The sequence below is a fragment of the Embiotoca jacksoni genome, unplaced genomic scaffold, assembly GCF_022577435.1.
Source record: "Embiotoca jacksoni isolate LCO1_2020_lvr unplaced genomic scaffold, fEmbJac1.0.p SCAF_3, whole genome shotgun sequence".
Classification (NCBI taxonomy): domain Eukaryota; kingdom Metazoa; phylum Chordata; class Actinopteri; family Embiotocidae; genus Embiotoca; species Embiotoca jacksoni.
Genome location: NW_027185381.1, coordinates 24,572,941 through 24,597,453, shown reverse-complemented (window position 1 = coordinate 24,597,453; position 24,513 = coordinate 24,572,941). Strand labels below are relative to the sequence as shown.

At 44.6% G+C, this 24,513-nt stretch overlaps 1 protein-coding gene across 1 annotated transcript in view; it reads right to left on the bottom strand.

Moving 5' to 3' along the window:
• Positions 1-24,513, bottom strand: part of galnt18a (UDP-N-acetyl-alpha-D-galactosamine:polypeptide N-acetylgalactosaminyltransferase 18a) — a 117,176-nt gene that overhangs the window by 41,604 nt on the left and 51,059 nt on the right. The window contains exons 2-6 of the mRNA XM_069162480.1: positions 15,441-15,648; positions 15,123-15,289; positions 10,026-10,212; positions 2,770-2,967; positions 687-801 (exon numbers count right to left, since the gene is read on the bottom strand). Of these exons, the coding sequence (XP_069018581.1) occupies positions 687-801; positions 2,770-2,967; positions 10,026-10,212; positions 15,123-15,289; positions 15,441-15,648 (875 nt within the window). The remainder of the gene's footprint in view (positions 1-686; positions 802-2,769; positions 2,968-10,025; positions 10,213-15,122; positions 15,290-15,440; positions 15,649-24,513) is intronic.

Here is a 24,513-nt window from a genome sequence, read left to right as displayed (position 1 = left end):
TCGGGATGTCTCCCGGATTCCCTTCAGTCTCGAACAGTGTTTTTTTTTCCTCTCGGGACTGATTTGCAGCCTCGGGATGACTGTGCCTTCGCCGAGGCCCCCTCTGCCTCTGGAGATCCGATTAGCGATGAAATCCCTGCGGTAACTGTTAACGTTATAATGTCGTTAAGCTCCCTGAAAATGATGTAAAAACCTGTTATTGCTAAAACTCTGCCTGAAACTGCGAGAAAACCGAAACGATGTGAAAATCACAGCCGCCATAATGCAATAAGCGTCAAGCAATGTCGTCGGATTTTTATAGAAATAAATGAATTTTGAATGTGATCTTATTCCATTAAGCTACAATGTTATCTGGCAGCTTGTTACATCATTAGTAATCAGCTCATTTTGCTCGAGTCAGACGGACTGAATAATGTGAATGGCTGATAAAGACCCCATTCTGTCAAAAGGAAAGGTTATTCTTCTTTTTCTGTATGCTGGGCGTGGACGCCATTCAGGATATTTCAATTTGGACGGTGACAACGGCGGACGCCCCCGAGGGATACAGGACAAAAGTTATGCTGTGCGGCAGGTACTTTTCAGCGGCACAAATCACCGAACGCCGGGGTGCCGTGGCGTGTAAGGTCGGCGCGCGGCGGCCGTGCATGAGCGTGATAATAAAGACGCACATTCTCAAACCGTCTCACCCTGATGCCGAGCTCCACGTTCTCCCCGCCGTAAATTTCCATGCCCTCGTCGAGCAGGCCGATTTCCTCAAAGTATTTCCTGTCGACCACGAAGCAGCCAATCAGAGCAGGGCTCCTGAAATCGGAGGTGAAAGGAGGCGAGAGAGAGAAAGAGAGAGAGAGAGAGAAAGGTTAAAAAAAAAAACTTGTGTTGTATTGAACAGACTGCATAGCAATTTCGGGAGTTTAAAAGGCAAAATATTCTCCCAGACTCCCCACACACATGTAATTAACCCCACACTGGGCACCCGAGGTCCCGAAGCGCTGCTTTTTCTAGTACACTGCACATTTGATTCGCTAAACATAGAGGCTCAGCCTTTCACGATAAACCTATGCGTTGCATTGCACTCACAAATCACCCAGCTGTCAAAATGATGCCTTCACCTCACACAACAAATTCAGGACATTTTGAGGAAATCCGGAGGGGAGGTGGAAAAAAAAAAAAAAAAAAGCACACCGATTTCTCATCGACATCAAACTGAATCAACAGGAGTGAAAAATAAGTCAGATTAGTATTCATGCTGGCAGTTGCCGCGCATCTCTTATCAATATGAAAAACAGCACTGATGGAAAAACAGCTTGTTTGGGTGAATTTCACCTCCCCGTGGATACACAGATTGGCAAACAGCCAGAAACTCTGAAACCCAAACATGCTAATAGAAAACACGGCCCTCCCACCGCCGGCTTTGAACACACTCTTCCCTCTACGGCACTTCAGATATCAACACAATTCATCTCAACTACCCGAGTTTTTTTTTTTTTTTTTTTTCATGGTTCGGTACGTGCAGGAAATAAAGAGCTACGGTGCTGACAGCGGGCTTCGCGTGGAAGCTTCCTGGTCATGAAATAAACACGCGTCGTTCGCTCTATAACATACACGTCATGTAACAAATAAAACTATGTGTTTAAAAAAAAAAAAAAAAAAAAGTTATATTTCCCACAAAGTTTCTTCTGTATTGGAGAAAAACCTATTTAAATAAAACTTGAGATTTGGCACTTATTATTTATTTATTGTATTTGAATTTGAATGTCCTGAAGCAGAGAGCCTGAAGAACAAAACAATGTATAATCGTCCAAATGTTCTATTATGTAGATCGAAACTATTTTTTTTTTAAATAAAATGCAATATACACATTTACTTTAGAAATTAGTCACTCCTTTGCTAAAACTGCCTTTAAAAATCAATAAGCGCTAACAATAAACTGCAGCGGTCCTTCTGAGCGAATCCAGTGGCGAACTGAAGTTGAGAAAAAAGTAGTTAAGAGGAGGAACTATTTATCTTCCTCCATTACAATATTGAGCAGAGAATGTCCTCTCGTCTTTGTGTGAATCCATAAACTTTGCATCATTGATTTGCTTGCCATAAACCACAACGACAGATGTATTATCCTCTTGCAGATTTTCGGTGTACAGGCAGTTTTTTTTGCTCTTGTTGCTGGGGCTGTTTTTCCTCTTATTTTCTCTGTAGTAGCCTCTGCAGAGTGTCTGAGCAATCTTTACCCGTCACATTGGCAGAGTTTTTCTGGCCACTTGCAGTGACGATCAGGATCATTATATGCATTTCAGAGTCTGTGCAATTATCGTGCCGCCTGCTCGGAGGTACATCAAATATGCTGCAGTAGTAATGACAAAACAAATCTACCTGCTTTCCTTTCCTGTGTTTCTGCCCACCGCTTCTGATGAGACACTTTTTTTTTATGTTACACTTAATGTGCTTTGTAGCTGCGCTGCATCCCCCAGGTTTTATACGGGTTAGAGTATTGACACTACACTTACAAGAATTTACATACATAATTATTCATGGCGGATTAGTGTAGAAGAAATTATAATGTAAAAATAATGAGCTTAGCAAGTGATGTTATCAAACCTACTTCAATGTGCTTCAAGTCATATTATTAATAATTAATACCATAGTGGTGCCGAACTTCTTTCATGAAAACAAGACATTTTTCTTTCAATGAAATGAAACTTTTTCTTTCTATTTAAAAAAAAATTATGGATGAATTTGTGTTTAGCGAAGTCTTGCTGCTCATCTTGTGTTTACCTGATAGGGGCGGTGTGGTTGCGTTGTGTCCACCAGGACTTTGGTGGGTTGAGGTATCGACACCACAGCTCCCAGTCGAAGCCCTGAGCCGACAGCGGGTATTCCTCGATCTCGAAGGTGTCGTACTTGATGTTGTCAAAAGAGGGCGACACCACCCGGGTCCGGTCCTCTTTTATTCGCTGCAATATAGGCTCCGCCCTGAAGAGGGGTTGGAGGGGAGATGAGGGGGGGGGGGGGATGACAAAGCACAGATTGAAACGAGTTTAAAAGATGACAGCAAATTCAGTTCGTGGGTGTTTCGCTGTGACACCATCTTAACTTAACTGATGTCTACAAGCATTGTTAAGCTTTACGTAAATTTCCAAGGAATTTCTTTAAAACAAATAATCACCAACTCTGCAGCCGTTCGTCCTTTTATCGCCTCTTTCAGCACGTCGTTTTGGTTCATGACACTTTAACTGTGTTGCAGTGTCACTACCTCATCATGCCTCGTTGAAATATGAAGGACTGTCTCTCTCTTCAAATCTTAAAAGGATTTTCCTCTCATGAGCCTGAACCTTGTGGGTGTATTTGTGTTTTGTAGGTAGCTTGTACTCTGTTCTAACTGGGCAATTATTTTCTTGTAAACAATCAGCAAACAATCAAGTTATTGAAAATTCAGTAAAAAAAAAAAAAAAAAAGCCTACAATAATTTAGGCTCATGAGTGGTTAATTGATGTTCACTGACAATAATAGATCATTTCAAAATGTAAGTACTGACACGTTTACTGTGCATCTTTAATTGAACATTTCGTTATGTATTTCACTGGCATTCAATTCAGTTTGAATTTGAATAAAAGAAGAAAAAAAAAAAAAGTCAAGCAAGAATGAAATACAACAACATCAAGAATCATCTGAATGAAAATAAGGTCGAAAAAAAAAAAAAAAGAAAAAAGGAGTGAATGTAATAAAACAGTGCGGGGAATTGTTGGTCCATAGCGGACGCTGAGGAGCGGGTCTGAAATCCTGACTGGATTAGGAAGGTCAATCCACCAGTGACCAGAGAAGATGGAGCCGAATCAAGGACTGAAGTAGTGCGGGGCGAAGGGCACCTCGAGGGGTAGGGGGGGAGGAAGGGTGGAGGAGGGCAGAGCAGAAATCAGCGAGAGGAGTAAGGCGGTGTTTGGAATGAGAAGTCCTGGAGAGATCCGAGTCCTACCCTACTTTAGCTTTGAAAGCCATTCCCAGGGGACCGAATCAGGGACGAAATACAGAGTAGTTGGAAAAATTCAGCGGCGTCGATGGTCGAGGTTGGCTGCAGAGGAGGTGGGGGTGCGAGGGGGCGGGGGGCGGGGGGTCGTCCGAAGAGGAGACGAGCAAGAGTCCTTGATCAGGTAATACGGGATTCATTGGATGTTAAAAGCAAAGCTGGAGGGGCCGTGGCCCCTTTGCAAGTCTCTTAAGATTCATGCAGGGTCACATACAGAGGTGTTACCAGGTGTTACCAGATGCTGTTTTTACGAGTTTGAAATTCGGCTGCAGGGATGTCCAAAATTTATGCAGCGACTTCATCTATCATCTTGGTACCTGAGCCACGTCGAGTCATCTGCCAATTTTCCGTTCAAATAAAGTTGAGAAAAATACTTTCCATTTCGTCAGTTTGAAATTATGCAGTTCGGTCTGCAGCCGGAGTTCGTTTGAGTTCTTTTGAGTTCTTTTGAGATCTGGAGATTCAAAGTTTTCACATGCAAGATTTTCAAAAAGTGATACTGTGGAAAATTCGACCTTATTTGTGGAAAATAACTGGCAACCTCTCAATGTGTGATAACAAAATCCTATCACATTTTTAAATGTTGTTTTTTTGTGTGTGTGAATTCTGACACCGAGAATTTTCTTTTGCTCATAATTATAAGGTTTTTTTTTCTGCCAGAGCTTCAGTCAGTCATAAGGTTTTGATGAATAATTAATTTGGAAACTTGGTTTACCACTGGTTTATTTCAACCTGCTGTGCTTCCCATTTATGCGTGTTATTGTGGCTCCATGGATCACACTAACTTTGCACTTTTCACTCTCCACCTAAAGCTAAACCCTGCGGAAGACCAAACTCGGAGGATGGAGGCATGAACACAACAGGACGTCCTGAAGGACAATGTACCGCGGTAAATGCTTGCCGCATCGTCGATGCCGGACTTTGAAAAACAAGAATCATCCCAGCTGTGAAACTACAACTGATGAATTTGCGACTTTTATAATTTAGTGTCGGTTAGAACACACACCACGCATCCATTATCTACACCTGCTTTTTCCCTGAACAGGGTTACCGTTGTCTTCTCTCGTACAAAACGCATCCACTTATCTGCTTAATGGAAATGAAAATAGACTGTGCAACATTGCACAGTGACACTATTGATCTGGAGAAAACACGACAGCTCGCTGGAACAAGGAAAGTAATAGCGTCACATTCTCAGACTCCAGGGACGAACCGCCAAAGGCTGTCGTACCCGAGAGATGGGAAATACAAACGAGGCACCGTGCCTCGCGATCGTCCGCGTTTCATCACTTCTCGGCCCACAGGGGTGTACGATGATGACGTCATAAAGTCCCAAAACATCAGACGGGAGGAGGGACTCTTTTATCCTGCACAGCTGATCGTTCCTCAAGAGGTGAACCTCCCCCGTTTTCTGGCGTATTTCTTTTTCGGTCCCGTACTGCATTTACACACATTAACAGGAAAACCAATAAATACATACAGCGAGCCCATACAGAAAGCTCCGAAATCGAGATATAGGAGGACGAATTAAAATCGGGTCGGCTGCCAATTAGCGAGACCTCCACATCAAAGAAAAGGTAAAAGGCTCCAGCGTTCACACAGACCCAGAAGACATTATTTTTCTCACAGCCGAGCACTAAAGCATGCCGGTAGATCTCCGACTTGATGAAGCGCAGCCTCAGTGAATGCCAGTTAATTTATACATCTACCAATTCATGGCAAAGAAATTGAAATTAGATTCCAATATTTATTACCCAGGAGTAACAATGTCTTGAAACCATTTTAAAATTATAAGATTTTCATCTCACTGGTGAACTTCACACAGTACGAGACAACTGAAAGGATCTGACACAATCGGCAGTTTTGTGTTTGATGTTTTTAGCTTAGTATGATTTCTCAGTAAATAATAATTATTAAGATAACCGATAGATCTTCAACCTGTTTCACTCAAACTGAGTTTTGTGCGATAATAAGAACGAGTTCATTCAACTTAACCAAATTCAACTTCAGCCACTAGTTGAGAGAAACTGTCGAGTCGGGGGAAAATTCTCAAGAGCCACCTTCAGCATTGCCAATGTTACATAGCATTGGCTCTTCTTACAATAATCTCCATATTAACATGGTAATTTTGGTCAAAAATGACTGTCGGTATAGTTTAATTCTGTGTTTGTTTACATTGCTGTTGCATCGTTGGCTTAAAGGACCAGGATCGCCGTGAAAGATGAGAAAGCGGTCTACAGAATTTTCTCCTTTTGCTGCAGGGCCCACGTACTGACATACACCGGATCATGCAATTAGGTTAACGTGGATGAACATCTAGATAACCAGAGGAGCACATGTACAGCACATGAGACGATGGGGGACTATTGTGATAATCTATGGAAATATGAAATACCCTATAATTACTTGTGTTTGACTCAAACTAGGCAACGTTACCAGCTAATTGCAACGTATGCCGGAGACAATTATGTAGATTGAGCAGTCAGTGCTTTGAGAGTAATTATACAGCAATTTCTCAATTTCTATGAAAATAAATATATTGTTTGTGCGAGATTCGGAGCGCAGGAAGGAGCACAGCGGAGGGAGGATTAGGAGGAAGGTGTTCGCGGGAGGAAGACAAAAGGAAAACTGACAGGAGAGGGGAAAGAAAAAAAAAAAAAAACACGAACCGAGTGAGGCGGATTATTCACTACTACATGTGCAATCAGATGTGCCACCCAGCTAATAACACGAGCACAAACACGACAGCAACTTAAGCACCCGATCGCAAAGCATTTAAACGCCAACGCACATTTTGTAAAAATGTGTGTTTACAGTAGAGAGAGTAAAAACAATGAAAAGTGTTGCTCTCCAGCTGAGCTCTTTTGCATCTCTGCCAACAGTGATTGCATTAGTCATAGAGCAATACCCACACTGTGGCAAGATGTAGGAGGTGTGTGGGGGGTGGCGGGGGGGGAGGAGGGGGAGGAGGTGAAATAGGGAGGGCTGGAGAGGGCGGAGGAGTGGAGGGTTTAGAAAGTCTAAGTGTCACTAATCTGGAACACAGCGGCAACAAATACTACTTTGGATCCAAACCCAGATATTAGAATGAAAGTGTGTGTGTGTGTGTGTGTGTGTGTGTGTGTGTGTGTGTGTGTGTGTGTGTGTGTGTGTGTGTGTGTGTGTGCGTGTGTGCGTGTGATACCTGTAAATCGGCGTTGAGCCGGTGGTTTTCGTGCGCGTGCTCTCAGCCGAGCGAGAGATATTTCTCGGCCTGTCAAAAATGATTAACGGGTACAAAGCAGCGCCGCCGTATCCGAGTGATTTTGAGAGACGCCCCCCCCCCCCCCCCCCCCCGAGTTGCTGGAACGTCCGCGGCTCCGAGAGATTGACGTTAAATTCGCGGGTAAAATAAAACGGTGCTTTGGTTTCCGTCAGAAACGCTTTCCAAAAGGAATGCCGCGTCGTGAGCCTCGGCCGCCTCGTCGCCGTGATGGATTAACGCCAACGGCGGTAATTAACTGCTGTTCATGTTATTTACGTCACTTAGCGGATTCATTAGGAAGCATTTCCGCCGCGTGTCAACACGCTTTGTTTTTGACACGAGGTAGTCGGTAGTCGGTGTTTGAACTCCCTCTCCTGCGAGGTGAACGTTGAGAGTAATTTCCAGTAAACTGAACATTTACTCATTAACATGCAAAAATGACTCCCAGCCAGAAGGTCAACGCTCTTATCCGATTATCTGCCGGAAGAGGAAACATTAAAATATGAAATTCCCGGCATGAACCCTGCAGGCGGGTACGAAACTATCTACCGAGTGAATGTGGTGGAATAATGAACAAGCTTAAAAAAAAAAAATGTAAAGACATACTTCCTGAAATAATATTCAGCCTTAACGCAACACTAAGAAGTTGTAAAACCAGCTCATCTGCATTCATCAGTAAGATTTGTTTCGCCTGGTTAACCTTGAATACCGGCAGCGGGGGAAAGCGGTCGGCCTAAAAGCAGCATCGCACCTGAACAACAAAAGGTCCTGTGCTGCGTTTTTGTGCGGTGGTTGGTGCGGTACTCACTACCCTGAGGGCGCCAACATTTTAAAACCTTCTGGATGTAATCTCGGCCGTCTAAAACCTTAGGCAGCATTCGGTCCTCTCCTTCCCGCCGTTGTTACGGACCCAAGTAGCCGCGACCTCGGGACTCGCCTCGTCCGCCGAAGCCCCCGACACGCCGTCTTGCGAATGTCGGGCGCTCGTGTGAAAACGGTGTTCGATAAAAGGCTGCTAATAATATGTAAACAACGTACGAGGAGGGAAAACATCTGCTGCGATGACAAAAAAAAAAAAAAAAAAAAAAGACCCCGAAGCTCTGAAATGATCCTTCGACGGATTCGGTCTTTCTTCCGGGGACTGCAGGATTGATTAAACCACGAGTCACGACGGGCCGTCACTGCCGCGACACCACGCTGTCGAGCAGATTGGACTGTCCGCTGTCATTTTCAAACGGTGATTACTCCTCGGCGTACGGGGAAAACAATGGATTCATTAAACCTGAGAGCAGCCTGTCCCGCCAGCGTTCAGCACAACGTCCACTTTGATGAGAGCAGCCGTCTCTCGACGTTATCACCGGTACGCAGTGCAGGAGGCACAACACTCGCACAGCGAGGTATTCACTCCATAGAACTTTACAACACTGTACAGGAGGAAGCCAACATCACATACATAACACGCATACAGGGGAGAAAAACCTCCAACAGTAGGAAGGAAAAACTCCCTTTTAACAGGAGCAAAAACCTCCAACAGCAAGAAGGAAAAACTCCCTTTTAACAGGAGCAAAAACCTCCAACAGCAAGAAGGAAAAACTCCCTTTTAACAGGAGCAAAAACCTCCAACAGCAAGAAGGAAAAACTCCCTTTTAACAGGAGCAAAAACCTCCAACAGCAAGAAGGAAAAACTCCTTTTAAACAGGAAGAAAAAAACGACATCACTAAGAAGGAAAAACTCCCTTTAAACAGGAAGAAAAACTTAGACAGTGGAAAGAAAAAAAAATTTTTAACAGCAAGAAAACCCTCCGACAGTAAGAAGGAAAAACTCCCTTTTAACAGGAAGAAGGGAAAAACTCCCTTTTAACAGGAACAAAAACCTCCAACGGCAAGAAGGAAAAACTCCTTTTAAACAGGAAGAAAAAAAACGACATCAGTGGGAAGGAAAAACTCCCTTTTAACTGGAAGAAGCTACAGACAGAACCAGAGGTGGGCGGCCATCTTCCTCGACGTATACACTTGTCGTATACAAAGCAGCAACATATTGAAGTGCAGTATGGATCTCCCATGTCGGTATGAATGATGGACTTTAATAAGTTTCATCCGAGGTTGTTTTTTTGTCACGGCTATATTATCTGAAGGTTTGAACACAGAACTAAAACACACACCTGAGCCCTCCAAGGAAAAGTAGCTGAGACGCCACGAAACAGAACGAGCAGATGAGACCTGGAATTATGTTGCACACCTGCTCAGTGAACCGTTCACCCACCGCCGTCCTATTTGTAATTCTCCAGCAGCTTCGTTGTTGTGTTTCCTCTTTCATGTGACTTCCAGTGAAAACAAAATTTTACACTTTGTTGTTTTTATAACTCCTGAATGACTTCTGCGATTCTGCATTTCTTGTACCCCGCTGTCTAATTCTTGAAATTTGTAATATATATTGGAGCAAAGTAGCCTTTATTGGAGTGTATTCATGTGCACAATGGTAAACATGAGGTATTTAGAGTGTGAATAACACCTGAATGAGCCCCATCCTTTAATGCCTGACTCCTCGGCTGTCGCTACGGGAACCTCGCAGGAGTTTCTGGTAACAAATGTATTATTATGATTATTTAATTTTTTATTTTTCTCCAAAACAGCGACTCGCTGCCGTCTGGGCCCAGCAGGTTGCGGCGCTGCATGATGCAGACTCAGCTCGGAAGATTTTTTTTTTTTTTTTTTGCCGCATCCTCTGCCGCATTTATTAAAAGGGGGAAACTCGCCGCTCACCATCCCGTGTTGAACTCCACGTGCGCGTCGAACAGCGCGACCACGGGGGCCGAAGCCGCCCTCCAGCCGCTGACTCTGGACCGGATCAGCCCCTCCTGCTTGTCGTGGTGCACCACCTTGACGAACCCCGGGCCGTGCTGGGCGTTGGTCTCGTCCACGAAGCTCTGCAGGTGGTCCTTGAGCTCCGCTGGGGGGGCAAAGGGGTGGGTGAAGGGAGGGGGGGGGGGGGTGAAGGGGCGACACACACAAAACAGAGACACTCAGATGTTAAAGTGAACTCACTGAAGCCTGTTGTGGCATCGATGTCATCGACAATGCTCGGCAGAAACTCGCTCGATCCCAACGGGCGGGGAAAAAAAAAAAAGAGGTCCGAGCGAGAGTGGTGTGTGTGTGTGTGTGTGTGTGCGTGTGTGTGTGTGTGTGTGTGTGTGTGTGTGTGTGTGTTTGCAAAACCAGATATACACTGTATGTTAGTGTGTTTCACAGTTTTCTGTTTTGTTTTTTTTACAACATTTGACCATCTGTCCTGTTGCCGACTAACTGTTTCCGCTGTGGACTGTCGTTAGGCTTTTATCCATACGCCGCGACGGTAATACACATTTACATTGCATTAAGCTCGAGGCAGACCGGGGGAAATACAACAATTAAAAGGAACATAAGCTGAATGGACAAACATGCTGAATCCGCACATGTACGAATGCGAGAGTAAAACCGGGGGGTTTGGCTGGAGTTAAATTGCTGAGCAGAAAGCAGCGCTGCAGCAGAAAAGTATTATTATTCATTAAGGTTGAACCGCGAGGTTCATTATCGATAATTTTGTGTAAAGCTTTCAAAGAAATATTGAGGCCGACTTGTGGCCGTTGTTTTGGAATGAGGTGCTTAAAAATGACTTACGAGTGTGCTGCTCAAGTGTCCACATACTTTTGGTTATACAGCGTACATAAGATTAATTTGTGGACTTTTTTAAGTTTAAAATCCTGGTCACTCTTTTGACTTCATTTCTTGCGCTCGGTTGTAAGAGTTCGTCTCCCACGGATACAATTTTCGGCATAATTGAAAAGAAATTGTCGAAAATCTACACAAAAATAAAAGCCCGGGTTGTAAACATGTGGAGATTTTCTTTGAGATCATTTTGAACCAGACTTTCAAAACTGACAACAAAGACTTCCTGAAGACAGCCGCAAGCTGTCTACAGAATAGACACTCAACAAGTGAGGAAAAAAACACATTTAATTGCAGACTTCCACCAACAACATTGTTATTAGCAAAACTCTGATGCTGGCATGGAAAAACATTTACACACAAAATAAAAAAAAATACTTGAATATGATGAAATCAAATATTAAATGAAGTAACAAACACCGCAGACCTTCTGAAACGTTCAGTCCGTCGTATGAACGGAACCAAACACCGATCGTCGCCTTTGCTTTCGTTATCGACGCGGTCGGCGGGTGCTCCGAGGTCAAAAACTCATTTCTGTTGGAAATAAAAAACCTGAAAGCCGTCAGATAATGAACTCGCACATAAAATACAAACGTTTAAATTCTAGACGTGTCTTTTTCTTGCTCCTTTCTTTTCCTTTACGAGTGATCTCGTATAGTTTCTGCACATATTGAGGTGGGCACGCACGCACGCACGCGTACGCACACGCACACGCACACACACACACACACACACACACACACACACACACACACACACACACGCACACGCACACGCACACACACACACGCACACACACACACACACACACAACACACACACAACACACCGTCTGCTCGCAGTGGAGCAGCGAACATCTTCATTTCCTCGTTGTGACTTCTCCGTGCTGTAATCCTGCCCGCAGGCTACGACGGCTGCTGCCCCCCCCCTTCCCCTTCCCCTTCCCCTCCCCTCCCCTCCACCTCCCTCCTCCCTCCCCCCTCCACCTCCACCTCCCCCCCACCTCCCACTCCCTCTTTCTATTCATTACTACCATCGTCTCGGATCCTCCAGTCGCTCTGTTTTCCTTTAATGAGCCACGCTTTGCTGCTGACCTGGAAGAGAGATGGGGCTCATTTTAAAACAAACGGAGCCGGGAGTATCTGAAGACCACCTTTATGGCGTCGCACGTCCGTATGAGATTACTTCTCAACATAAAAAAAAAAAAAAAAAAGAAAAGAAAAAAGAATCAAGTCATTAAATCAAGCGCACCTCCTGTTAGCCAATTAATTTTCAGGCGTCTGCCGCACGCTGTGAAACATGTTTTTACCCGAGTGGAGCGGATCGAGCCCAAACAACGGGAGCCCTGCTTTGCCGTCAGTCCGCTAAAAATAATCGGGACTTGATGCGAGAGCTGCTGGGTTCGGTCTGACCGAGGAATACGTTCGAAGGTTGTGCACCGATGCGACCTCACTGTCTGAAACACAACTCGAATTTGAACTTGAAAATCCGGGCCCATCCCGTCTCAACTCATCACATCAGACGACTTAAGTGTTTTTCTTTTCATACAATCGGACCACAGAGTGTTCATTCAAGTCGTTCCAATATCAGGAAAATCCTGAGAGAAGCTACATTAAAGTGCTTGTTTTGACTGATCAGGAGCAAAAAGAAGCTGTTTGTTTGATTAACTACAATTAATTGCCTGATAAATAATTAAACAGTTGATCTATTTACAAAGTTCTTGTTGACTATTTATTTCGGTTGATCATTAATCAAACACCAATCAACTACAGTGTGTGTTTTAGGCACAAGCACGAAGCGGAGGCTAATATAATCTTATCGTTGGGAAAATAATGATTCAAACTGTTGGAAAAAGGAAAAAAAAAATCAACAGACGTCTTTGAAATTCTACATCCAACTTTCTCTCAATAACATGCGCTTATTAGCGCCGAACAGAGCTGGGTGACGGAAATATGCTTTACTTTTGCTGGCATTTTATAAACGAAGTTACCGGACGAATTTACCCGACGACAGCCCGGAGATGAAAAAGTCAGGGTTCGCAGAGGGAAGTCGTTAACATTCATTTCTGCCCTCAATTTCATTGCAATCCAAAAGTCACCCGGTTAACTTTGAGTGGGGAAATGTATTTGACATTAAAAAAAAAAAAAGTTTCAAGGCAGTTCATCCTGTAATTTTGAGATCAATCCTCAACCAAAATAATGGACTTGACCTATGGCTTGATATACTGGGGTTTTATTTTATTTAAAAAAAAAAAAATAAAAAAAAATTATAACATTTAGTAGAAGAAAAAAACAGTAAAACAAAAAAACATTCCTACTTGCAGCCCTCATTCTTAAATAATTGTCAAACCGCTATGACTTATGTGATACAGAGATCTGAATGACAGGAAAGAAAAGTAATCCAAACTAATACCATTGTGACTCCGGTGCAGGTCTGCGTGGTTCGGCGATCTTTCATCAGCACTTCGAGGCAACACGAGTTAAACCCGCTCATGTCTCTGCTAATTTACTATTCTGGGGGGGGGGGCGCGACGGGTTTCGCCTTCGCCTCGTCTCCGTTGACCCTCATTTATCATAATTACACAGTGCACGATCAATAAGCCGCGTTGATGATCTCGCACTTCCACCGACTTATCTTCCGTCGCCTACCTTCATTACGAATTACCTCCACGCCGTCGTAATCCATCACGACGCAAATGAGCAGCGAGTCGTATTTCCAGGAGAAGTAGTTAACAATTGGAACGCATTAGGAGAGCTGAATTCGAGGTAAATGTTGAATGTATTTAGTGATATTTTCGTTCCCACGTTCGAAGCGGATTGTAAAGTAAGCGGCGCTCCGGCTCACCTGCAGGACCCGGCGCTCGGTGTAATTATTCAACTCTGGATCTCTGCCGGCCCGATAACGTGGTGACAAACTCTTAATCAAACTGGGGTGAATTTAATGAAGTCTTTATTTGGCTATTACCTGGCTGTAAAGCTGTCGCAGCGGTAAACAGCAGGGCGAGTCTGTCGGGTACAAATGGGAAGGGATTTTTTTTTTTTTTTTTTTTTTTTTTTTAGAGACATGGCAGAGAGATAAAGTCATAAAGAAAAAATTAGGCCGTAATTGCTGGTTTTAATTCCAAATAAATAAGTTGCTCGCGTTGTCGGCTTGGATGGGAAACGGTACGTTGGCGACGAGCTAAATATTACACTTCAGTAAAAATGATTTTCACTTTACCAACTTTATGGCTTCTTCCCTAGTGGCCCTCTACGGTATTGCACTTTTAGGCATCTCTGCCCATCGGCTTCACTTTTATGACCTATGATACCAGTCCCCTTACCTGATAGCCTACACTCAAGTCCAAATATGGTAGCTAATCTCACAACGTCACAAACATCCTACTAGCGCTCTTCTTCCTCTTTTGTTGCAAACAGCTTCCAGTTGCATTACCGCCGCCCTCTGGCAGTAGTGATGCATTACCACCGGGGGCCAGTAAAAGCACAGGAAACTACATAGAGGACGATGTCACACAAGCCGCTTCGATTTGTTGACGCTCTTAACGGCAGTAGCTCCGTATATACGCAGTCGGAGTATGTCGCATCCAAATCCTCACCGGAGAACAGGGGACGATTAAGGTGGAGTAGCGGCATCACACCCACATCAGAAAGGCCACACATCCCCCCGGCCGCGGCATTATTTGCCGTTCCTGCCGGCTCACCCCGGGGAAATTAGAGGCCTTGAGGTTGTAATAGAACGAGAGGGAAGAATAACCCATTCTTCATTCGTGTAATCTGGACAGAAATACCAAGTGCTCGGTCTTCTGATCCTATTATAACACTGTTGTTAAGAGTTATCTCTGGAAGTCATTGGAACATCTAAAAGCACTGGGGGGTAAATTTGGTGGAAATCAATCAGAGGGGGGGGCAGATACATACGGACGCTGGGAAATTTATCTCGCAAAGTGGTTGCTTTCAAGAAAAAAAAAATCCACGGTATATCCAAATGGGATACAGCTTTTAATCTGATCTTAAATCGCTCCCTGTGGATGTATAAATGAATTTAAGCTCCGTGTTTGAGGCTAAGATTTAAATTCGAGAAGCCTTTTGGGTGTCCCGGTGGCTCGGGGTGATCGTATATCCGAATGAAAGCACGACGAAGGTTTGAGATTCTTACCGCTGTTGCTGTGGTCGTCGACCAGTACGATCTCTTTGAGCAGGTGGGACGGCGTCCTCTGGATGGCCGTGTGGACGGAGCGCAGCAACACCGACAGCGCCTCGTTGACGAAGATGAAGATGACGCTGAGCTGAGGGAGGTCTGACGAGTAAGACATGTTTCTGCATCTGGAGGGAAAGATGGAGAAAGAGAAGCTTTTGTATGGTGTTTTGAAAAAAAGACCAAAAAAAAGTCTGAATCTATACAGAAAAATACCACCATGATGCATCTTGAATGTTTTAATCGATAAAGAGTGCACCGATCAAACCGTCGACTGACCCGTCTGGCCGTAAATCTGGAATGGGCCGGGTGAGGGAGATGCGGTCGCTAAGGTAACCGTTGTAGCCATAGTAACGGAACTTCTTGAGGGCGACCCTTCGACTCTCCGGGCCGAGGTCGTGACCCCAGTGGGCGAAGAGCGAGGAGGCCTGGTCCGAGGCCGAGTCCGACGAAGCCGCCGCGTCTTCGCCGTCCTTCTGAGGAGTTTCTGCGGACAGAGACGAGGAGAAGAGGGTTCAGACGGATTCCATATTTTCGTCGAGTAAAACGCAATTGGAAGTAACAGGTTTTTTTTATTTCTTTTATTGTCATTACAAATAACTCATTCCGGCAGCCACGGCGACCTATTTCTGCAGAAGTGGACACAAATCCACTGACGTGCCTCAGGTAACGTTTCCTTTGCTTTCTTTTTTTTGTTGTTGTTGTTTTGTAAACCAGCGCTCCGGCTGAACGTCGTGTGCCACACGCGAAGCGCCGAGCTGCTTTCTGATGCACGGTGGGAAACAATAAAGAGCTGAAAACATGCTTGAGGCCTCCGTGAAACAAAAAACAAAACATTTGCAAACAACAAAAAGCCCACCAGGTGATGAAATATTAATAATAATGAATTCTCTTGCGTGTCAGCCGTTTACAATGTGCGGCGCGACGCGGAGCACAAAGCTGCGGCGTGTGAACGCGGCGGTCTGAGTCACTAGAAGACGGGGATTATCCAAGAGAATGAAATATTCATGGCCTGAGAGCTGCTGGAATTCCTCACCCGAGTGCACAGTTGTTAAAAAAAAACAACAACACTCACACAAAGTGTACAAACAAAAAGTTTTTCAATCCATAAAAAAACAAAACGCGAGACCCCGTGAGACGCCGGTGTGCTTTCACTATCGCCGACGTTTAAACGCCTGGAAGTATTTTTTTATTTTCCCCCGCGGTCGGTGTGTGAAGGCTTCAAACCGAAGCAAACATTTTGAGTTAAGGAAATATAAATAATACAACAAAAATTGGGGCGTTAATTCGTATTTTTCAGACGAGGGTTAAAAAAAAGTTCTTGCGACACATTTATGCAAACAATGTCTGAGCTTCGAGCCTCGACGCAGTGGGAAGCTTCCACGACGGCAGCTGACGAGGAGACGTGCCCGATGTCAAACGACAGATCTGACGTTGTCACTGAGAAACAAACGACCGGCTTGATGCGTAAAAATAACTCAAAACTTAAATAGTTTCTTTTTGGTAACGACAATTTTACTTTTCAAAATTCGCCAAAGAAAACATTTTATTTAAACTTAATTTCACTTCCAGTTCCACTTTAAGACTCCGATTCATCCTCCGAACACGTCTGTTGAAGGACTGTTGAAGTGCCTCTTCTCCTTCCCGAGCCGAATGGCTTATTTTATTTTATTTTTTATTAGTTTGGAGAGCTGTACTTCCTCCTTTGGTACTAACACGCTTAATGCTTTCGAGAGTTTAATGCCCCCCCCACCCCCCCTAATAATAAGCACCCCCTTAAAAGCACTGCGGATGATTCACTGGCTCCATTTTTCTTGGCCACAAATGCATTGTGAAGCGAAGTTTTTTTTTTTTTTATCAAGTCGCCTCATCCTTGGGACTCCCTTTTTGAGTCCATACCGGCCATTTATATTCTCCGAGGCTTTTTATTTTTTTATTTTATTTTTTAGTTAATGCGTCGGGCCTTTTAGCACGACAGGAAGCCAAATCCTCCGGAGACTTCACCCGTTTTAATGTTGGAGTCGGGAACGGACGAGCACACGGGAGCGTGTCGTGTCCTGCCCCGCGACGTGTCCGACAAAACCTCATCATTAATTTAGACGGACCCGGCTAACCCCCTTTTTCGAGCACAGCTGGAGGACACGTCGCCGCTCCAGAAGGAGTCGGGGGAGGACCGAGCGGAACGACGCCGAGGCTGCGTGGGTGGATGATCGGGCATCGACAGTTGGTACGACTGTCAGAGGAGCAACAGGGACAAGACGCTCGGGGCACGCCGGCGTTTGAGGCGAGCGTGTTAACCGTGTGTCGCGCTTTAACGTGCAATGCCAGAGAAAAATCTACGCAAAGCAAATTAGCAAATAACCTGTAACCTGACTGCACCGTAGGCCTGTCAATCAAACAGACACGCCCACCAAAAACGCGGCTTTTTGACGTTTATTTTATAATTAATGACGGGATTGTTTTCAAATGGACCGCCAGAAAAATAATCTGGAAGAGTGAATTTAGCGAACGACATACGGGAAACTTTTACTGACTTAGAAGTCGAATGGGAGTCGACGGAAACCGGCGCTTTTTGGAGCCGACCTCCGGCGGCGCTCGGTGGTATCGCAGCTCAACCACTTCCTTATTTCCAGATGTTTGACTCCACATTTAAGTTTTTTTTCAAACATTTTCTCGAATAAGTCACGAAAAAAAAAATAGAGCTCGCTTTTTGCCATCGGCTCCCACATTATTTCTTTTAATCCCTTACACCGTTTCATTGACCTGCAGATGCCCCCAAGTTTTTTTTCCTCTTTCCTGTACCTGAATATCTGCGAGAACACACACACACACACACACACACACACACACACACACACACACACACACACACACAGTACCTGGGGTGTCTGAGGTCAACACAAAAAGAGTACTTCTCATTGTTGAGCCTGGCAGCAGCCCCGACTGCATTGTGCCAGTAAACAGTGCAACTTTGTCCTGTCATACCCTTGTTGGGGAAGCGCGACTTGGCTCCACATCAATGTCTGCTCAGCTGTAGTTACACACAACCCGAACACACAAACACAGACGAGAAAACCCTTCCCAGAGAGAGAGAGAGAGAGAGAGAGAGAGGGCGAGGCAGACACATTTTTGGAAAGAAATTCTTCCAATTTTTCAACAACAACAACACCAAAAAAAAAAAAAAAGCAACGAAACACACACAAAATAAGCTTTTTTAAAACAAAAAAAAACTTGAAAGGGTAGAATGTGATAAATGTGAACTCGGCGGGTAATAATGGGGTGCGAAAAGAGAGGATAAATAAAACAAAACAAAAATAGCGATGACAAAAGCAAAGAGAGCTGAATGAAAAGAAGAAGAAGAAGAAGAAGAAGAAGAAGAAGAAGAAGAAGAAGAAGAAGAAGAAGCCGGAGCACCGAGGAGAGAGTGACAAACCAAAAGTGCCGACAGGGCGCCGAGTGAGTGAGTGATGAAGAGGAGGGGTGACAGAGGGAGTGATGAGGAGAACAAGAGAATAAAGGCGTTGTGACAGAAGGTATTCATCCCTAGGCATCAGTAAACTAGGCGACCCTGAGCTCCAGTCACATCAGCTCGCAGACACACACTCGTTTATTAGCTCAGACACCGAGACAGCTCCGTGTCCACACACACACACACACACACACACACACACACACACACACACACACACACACACACACACACACACACACACACACAAGCTTCCTGTGGACTCGGAGGCTTCAGGCTCCAGACTCCCCGCAACCTATTGGATTAGAAACGGGCCTCTCTGCTGGGTGACAAAGTGGTTCACCTTGTCCTCCAGTCACTTTATGCAGAATCGGCGTGCTATTGGCTCAGCGGGTTTCACGCTGCGGAGCGGCGCCTCTCGAAAAAAAAAAACAACAACAACAAAAACACACACTGCAGTCAAGAGCTGAGATCGAAGTGAAATCAAAACCACTCGAGACCCGGGACTATTCTGGATTAGAATCAGCGTCAACAGGTTGTGATGAATTGGCAAATCATATGCAGAGGGTCATGTGCCGAATCACAACAAGTTCGGACTCATGAATATGAATGAAAAAAAATAAACAATACGATCTATTTTCTAAACAGGAGCAGAGGCTGGAAACGACTTTTACTCTGAAAATCCAAGACCAGCGCGTAAAACGGTTTTCAGAATTTAGAAAAAAAAAATTTAAGAATTTAATTCCATGCAAAACGATTTCTTTGTTTGCGATTCATTATTATACAACAAGTGGTTCGGACCGAGCGATCTGATTGGTCAACCGTACATCTGGAACGTGCTCAAATCACCATGACAACACACCCTGCTCATCACTAGAAAATATCACCCCGCCTTCTCAATGGGAATATATAATTGGAAATGAATTTCATATAATATGTAATATAATGTTGTTTTTACCCGTTATAGGTCTATTAATTGTGACCCAGTCACGCACTTTAAAATCCTGGCGGCGCCGGCGAGCTCGACCGGTTTGGTTTTCAACACACGACACGGCGCTAAAATCTTTAAAAAAAAAAAAAATACACGAGTACATCGATATCTTTTTTTTTTTCCAGCGACATCGCGAGTAACAAAACCTCCCGAATGTTCCTGAAGCAACGTGCAGCTTTCGCCGTCGCTGCTGTAAAACGGGACTGAATTCATCTGCCGATCGCATTGTGATTGTAAAAAGAAATAAAAAAAAATATTTGGCGCCGTTAAAAACTCGGTCACTCCTCCCAAAGCGCACCGCTGTCCGTCAAAAACGGCGCCACGGGTAAACGGCTCGGTTCCGCGAGAGCTCGCCGGCCGGGCTTGTCAGTCGAGTTTTTTTGATTGACAGTCGGGCTGCCAGACGGGGAGATGAAGCGCTCGATGACAACTTCTCCAGCAGGATGTGAGATGGAGTCGGACGGGGCGGGGGCAAACAAAACAAAAAATAAAAGCTCCACGGATACTGGGTACAGGATGTATTTTTTTGAGCTCTAAATAAAAACCTTTTGACTGTCAATCTTCCAAACCGAACGCTGAGTCGCGAGCGTTCCTCCGCTGGATGAGTCCCAATAACTCCAGAGAAACGCTAAATTAAAAAACAAAAACAAAAAAAAAACCTTGTCGACAAAGTGCAGGAGACGTCTTTTGAGGACAATGTCGCTATTATTAACGCGCGGGCCCGTTGCCACCGAGTCCTACCGCTGTCGGGGTTGTCACGGTGATTCAGCGCTGCATCTGTGCTTCTGGCGTCGACCTATTCTTTGGAGAAACCTTTTCACCTCCTCGTAATGACGCTGACCTCAATCCTGCTAGTTTCACCAGAAAAAATAAATAAAATACAAATACTCCGGGTAACGCGCCCACATTCAAGCGTATCAAGGAAAATGAATGCCACCCCCCCCGCTCCCACCCTAGAGACAGGACCATTCAGGATTACATCCCGTTTAGCAATCAGCTCTTATTTTGAAGGAGTAAAAAAAAAAAAAAAAAAAGCGTGTGGATGCGTGTTTACAGACATCACACATCAAAAGACGTCAAATTGCAGGGTTAAAAATAAAATAAAGAAAAGAAAATCAGAATTTTTGTTTTTTTTATTCAGCTGCCGTTGATTCGTGTGGGACAAACAAAGATGCACACAAAGAGCTTAAACTAGATCAAGACCTTAAACGGGACGCGAGCCCGATTTGCGGAAAAAACCGACAACGAGCGCCCGTTGATGTAAAAACGCTCAATTAGATCCTCCGCGAGTCGAGTCGCTCATCAGCCACCGCATTGAAGCGCTCGGCGGGAACCCACATCCCAGCAGGCTTTGCAACTCAAACAACGCGCCCACTCGCACCCGAGGATTTGAAAAGACTTGGTGTTGGGTTTTTTTTTGTTTGCGGAGAGAAATCTCATTTAGCTCCACCAAGCCCCGCAAAGACGATCTCCCCTTCCGGGGGATAAAAAAAGAAAAGAAAATCGTCTTGTGTGCTGCAGTATTTTAAAGAGGCATAAGGGAAAACGCAGGCGAGTCATTTTTTTTTTTGGGGGGGGGGCTTTTCGTACCGACTCCGAGGCCCCGTTCACATCACACGGGCGACTTCTTTGTTTCATATCGTAAGCGAGCGATGACTCACCAAAATGTTTTGATTGCGTTTGCCAACGAGCCGGAGTCTTTTTGCGAGACGTTCTTTGCTGCTCCCGGCGGGGGCAAAAAAAACAACAACAACAACAAGTGAACCCATCTGCAAAGGTTCAACCCCCTCCACCCCCCTCTCCTCCCTCCTCTCCAAGTAAAAAGCCCAACTGAGCGTGTGCGTGTTTTTGTGCTGTGTGTTGTACAGTGACACGCAGTGACAGAAAGTGTGACAGAGAGAGAGAGGGGGGGGAGGCTTGTATAAAAAGTTCACACATGATTAATTCAATCCAGCAGCGAGCAGATGCTGATCTCCGTCCCCCCCCCCCCTCCCCTACCCCCCCAGGTATGACCAACGTGTCGAACTGATCACACCTGGGCGAGTCGAATCTGTACTTGCAGTGCGTAACCGTAGAAACGGAAGCGAGACATAAAAGATGTGAAGTTTTTTTTGTTTTTTTTCTAACTTTGGGTCACGACTTGTTTTTTTTGTTTTTTTGTTTTTTTAGCAATTCAGACTCACATCTCTACGTCATGGAAGCGTTCCTCAATCTCTTTGTTCAAACATTAGAGAGACTGTCTCAAATATCATTCACTTCTGTTTGTCAGAGTGAGAAGGGAAAACAGCGGTACGAAGAAAGAGAAGCGTTTTTCTGTCCTCTCGCGCAGACTGACGGATTTCAGGAAGAAGACAGAGCGGTTCAACATCTTGGAGGAAAATAAAACCCTTGTTTGCTTTCTTTTCCTCGAGCGACACGAGACGATCGGCGGTAATCTCGCGTCTGGTGCAGAGCTGGAAGTCGTAACGCAGCCCAATTTCAATACGCATGTATGAAACGCACGTTTGTCCGACTATGACTTATGTCCACTTTCAATAAATATCAATAAAATCCCCTTTATACAAAAAAAAAAAAAAGAAAAAAAGAGGCTTCTTATAATTGCAGAAGTTGCTTGAAAAATCGCACGTTTTTAAGTTTTTTAACGTTTTGGCAGCCGTCCGGTGTCGCCCCGAAACTCAAATCGGCACACCGGAAACACCAACTTCTAACAGTTAATTCGGCACACTTTTAAATGGTGCGTGTTAAACGAGACGCAGGTAAAAATAATAAACTTTACCTGAAGCACGCTTAAATAACAGGGACGGTACTTACAGCGTGATTATAGGAAACAAAGAGGAACAACAAGAAGAACAAAATCCCTTCACATTAACCGTCTTCCTCCACTAATTAATCATATGAAGATTTTTGCCCCGTGTTGAAAACATGTGGACATGGAGACAAAAAAAAAAAAAATCAACATTTTAGGTGCACCGATGTCTTAAAGGGTAGCCATCTATGTGCTAATTAAAAACCCAGATTTATGAAATCAAAACTGGAAGAGCATTTAGGCCGACGTTAAATGTTATCAAATTAATCAAACGTATGAGAACGTTTTTACAGACTGATCTAATACCCCGTAACTAATCTACAACTTAGAAACGTCTCATTCACTTTAATTATGCCCATTTATTAAACTAATGTTGTGTATAAGAAATGAAATATTTCTGCATCGGTGCTCAAACTTTTCTCTAATTGTTTCACGCTGTGCCGCGGTAACTTTCTCTCTCGCGCGATGACGCGAAAGTCGGCAACATCCACATCGAAACTTTAAAACTCACAACAGCCGTAATGAAGACACGCGCATATAAAAACAAAAAAGAAAAAAGAAAGAAAGAAAAAAGAGGAGAACATCCTCCAGAGCGTTCACAGTGTGCCGTCTGCAAATTCCCTTCGGTGAGCTGACTTATCTAAATTTGTCCTCCCTCGCTTTGATAACCCTCACCTTGTTGTTTACCGAGCGGAATAATCCCATGTGATTTTTTTTTGTTTCTCTCTCTCTCCTTTGTCTCTCCGACACAAAGTCTGACAGGCTGCAGATTAAAGTTCAGAGGCAGATTCCATTATCAAGCCATTTCCCTCCTTTACCACGCTCACAACCTTTTAAGACCATTAGCCGTCATTTTCTCCCCATCTCGCTGTCTTCATCGGGTGATGACCTACAAATGGCCATTTCTTTCAGCCCGTCCGTCTCCCCATACCATGTGTGTGTGTGTGTGTGTGTGTGTGTGTGTGTGTGTGTGTGCGTGTGTGCGTGTGTGCGTGTGTGCGAGGACAAAGGAAATCACTCCCATTATCGTCCGGACAACCCGGTATCACGGGGGGAAAAAAAAGCGGGACATAGACACGCCCGTCCACTACAGCGAAACAAAACGTGAGATGGCCACGCTCGGCTAGTGTCTCGGCGTGAAAGTTACACGTCGTGGGACCTTGGTCGCGTGATCCCGCGTCGCGTGACATTTACGTGCAAGTTTCACGCTTACAAAACGTGCAAGTTTCACGCTTACAAAAACGTGCAAGTTTCACGCTTACAAAAACGGGCAAGTTTCACGCTTACAAAAACGGGCAAGTTTCACGCTTACAAAAACGTGCAAGTTTCACGCTTACAAAACGTGCAAGTTTCACGCTTACAAAACGTGCAAGTTTCACGCTTACAAAAACGGGCAAGTTTCACGGTTAGACAGACCAACGGGTGGCTAATTCACGTTTTTTTTTTGCTGTAGCGGAAGGGCGTGTCTATTTCACGCTTTGCTGTGATAGGGAGTTGCTCAGGACACACACACACACACACACACACACACACACGCACACACACACACACGCACACACGCACACACACACTTTGGTGAGCGTCCATGACGGGAGGGTAATCTATGCCTTGATCGCGGCTTAACTGCAATCTGGATTCTCCAATTGTCCACTTTCAGGGATCGATATCGAGTGGGTCTTTCCTGTAAAGTCCACATGGCTGCAAAACAGACGGCTCCACCGCCGCGCTAATTACGTTACCGGCACTACCGATAAGGTTTCATTGTCTCATACGAGCGGATGAGCAGGACAATGTAATTGCTATAAAGGCCATTTCTTGGAAATGACAAACAAGGAACGAGGAGATTTTCTTATCGGAAACGAACGATATTAGTTCCTTGAACCTCGTTCTGCTGAGCCTGCTCATTCTGCAGCATCTCTTTCATGGTGAGATGAATGAAAGTCGGCCGCTTCAAAAAATAAAAAATAAAAAACATACACACACACACACACACACAAGGTGTACGGCTCAATTAAAAAACAAAATAAAAAAAAAACTATGTCCTAATTAATCTAACTCTTGAGTAGAGCTGTCAACCAAGGACGGA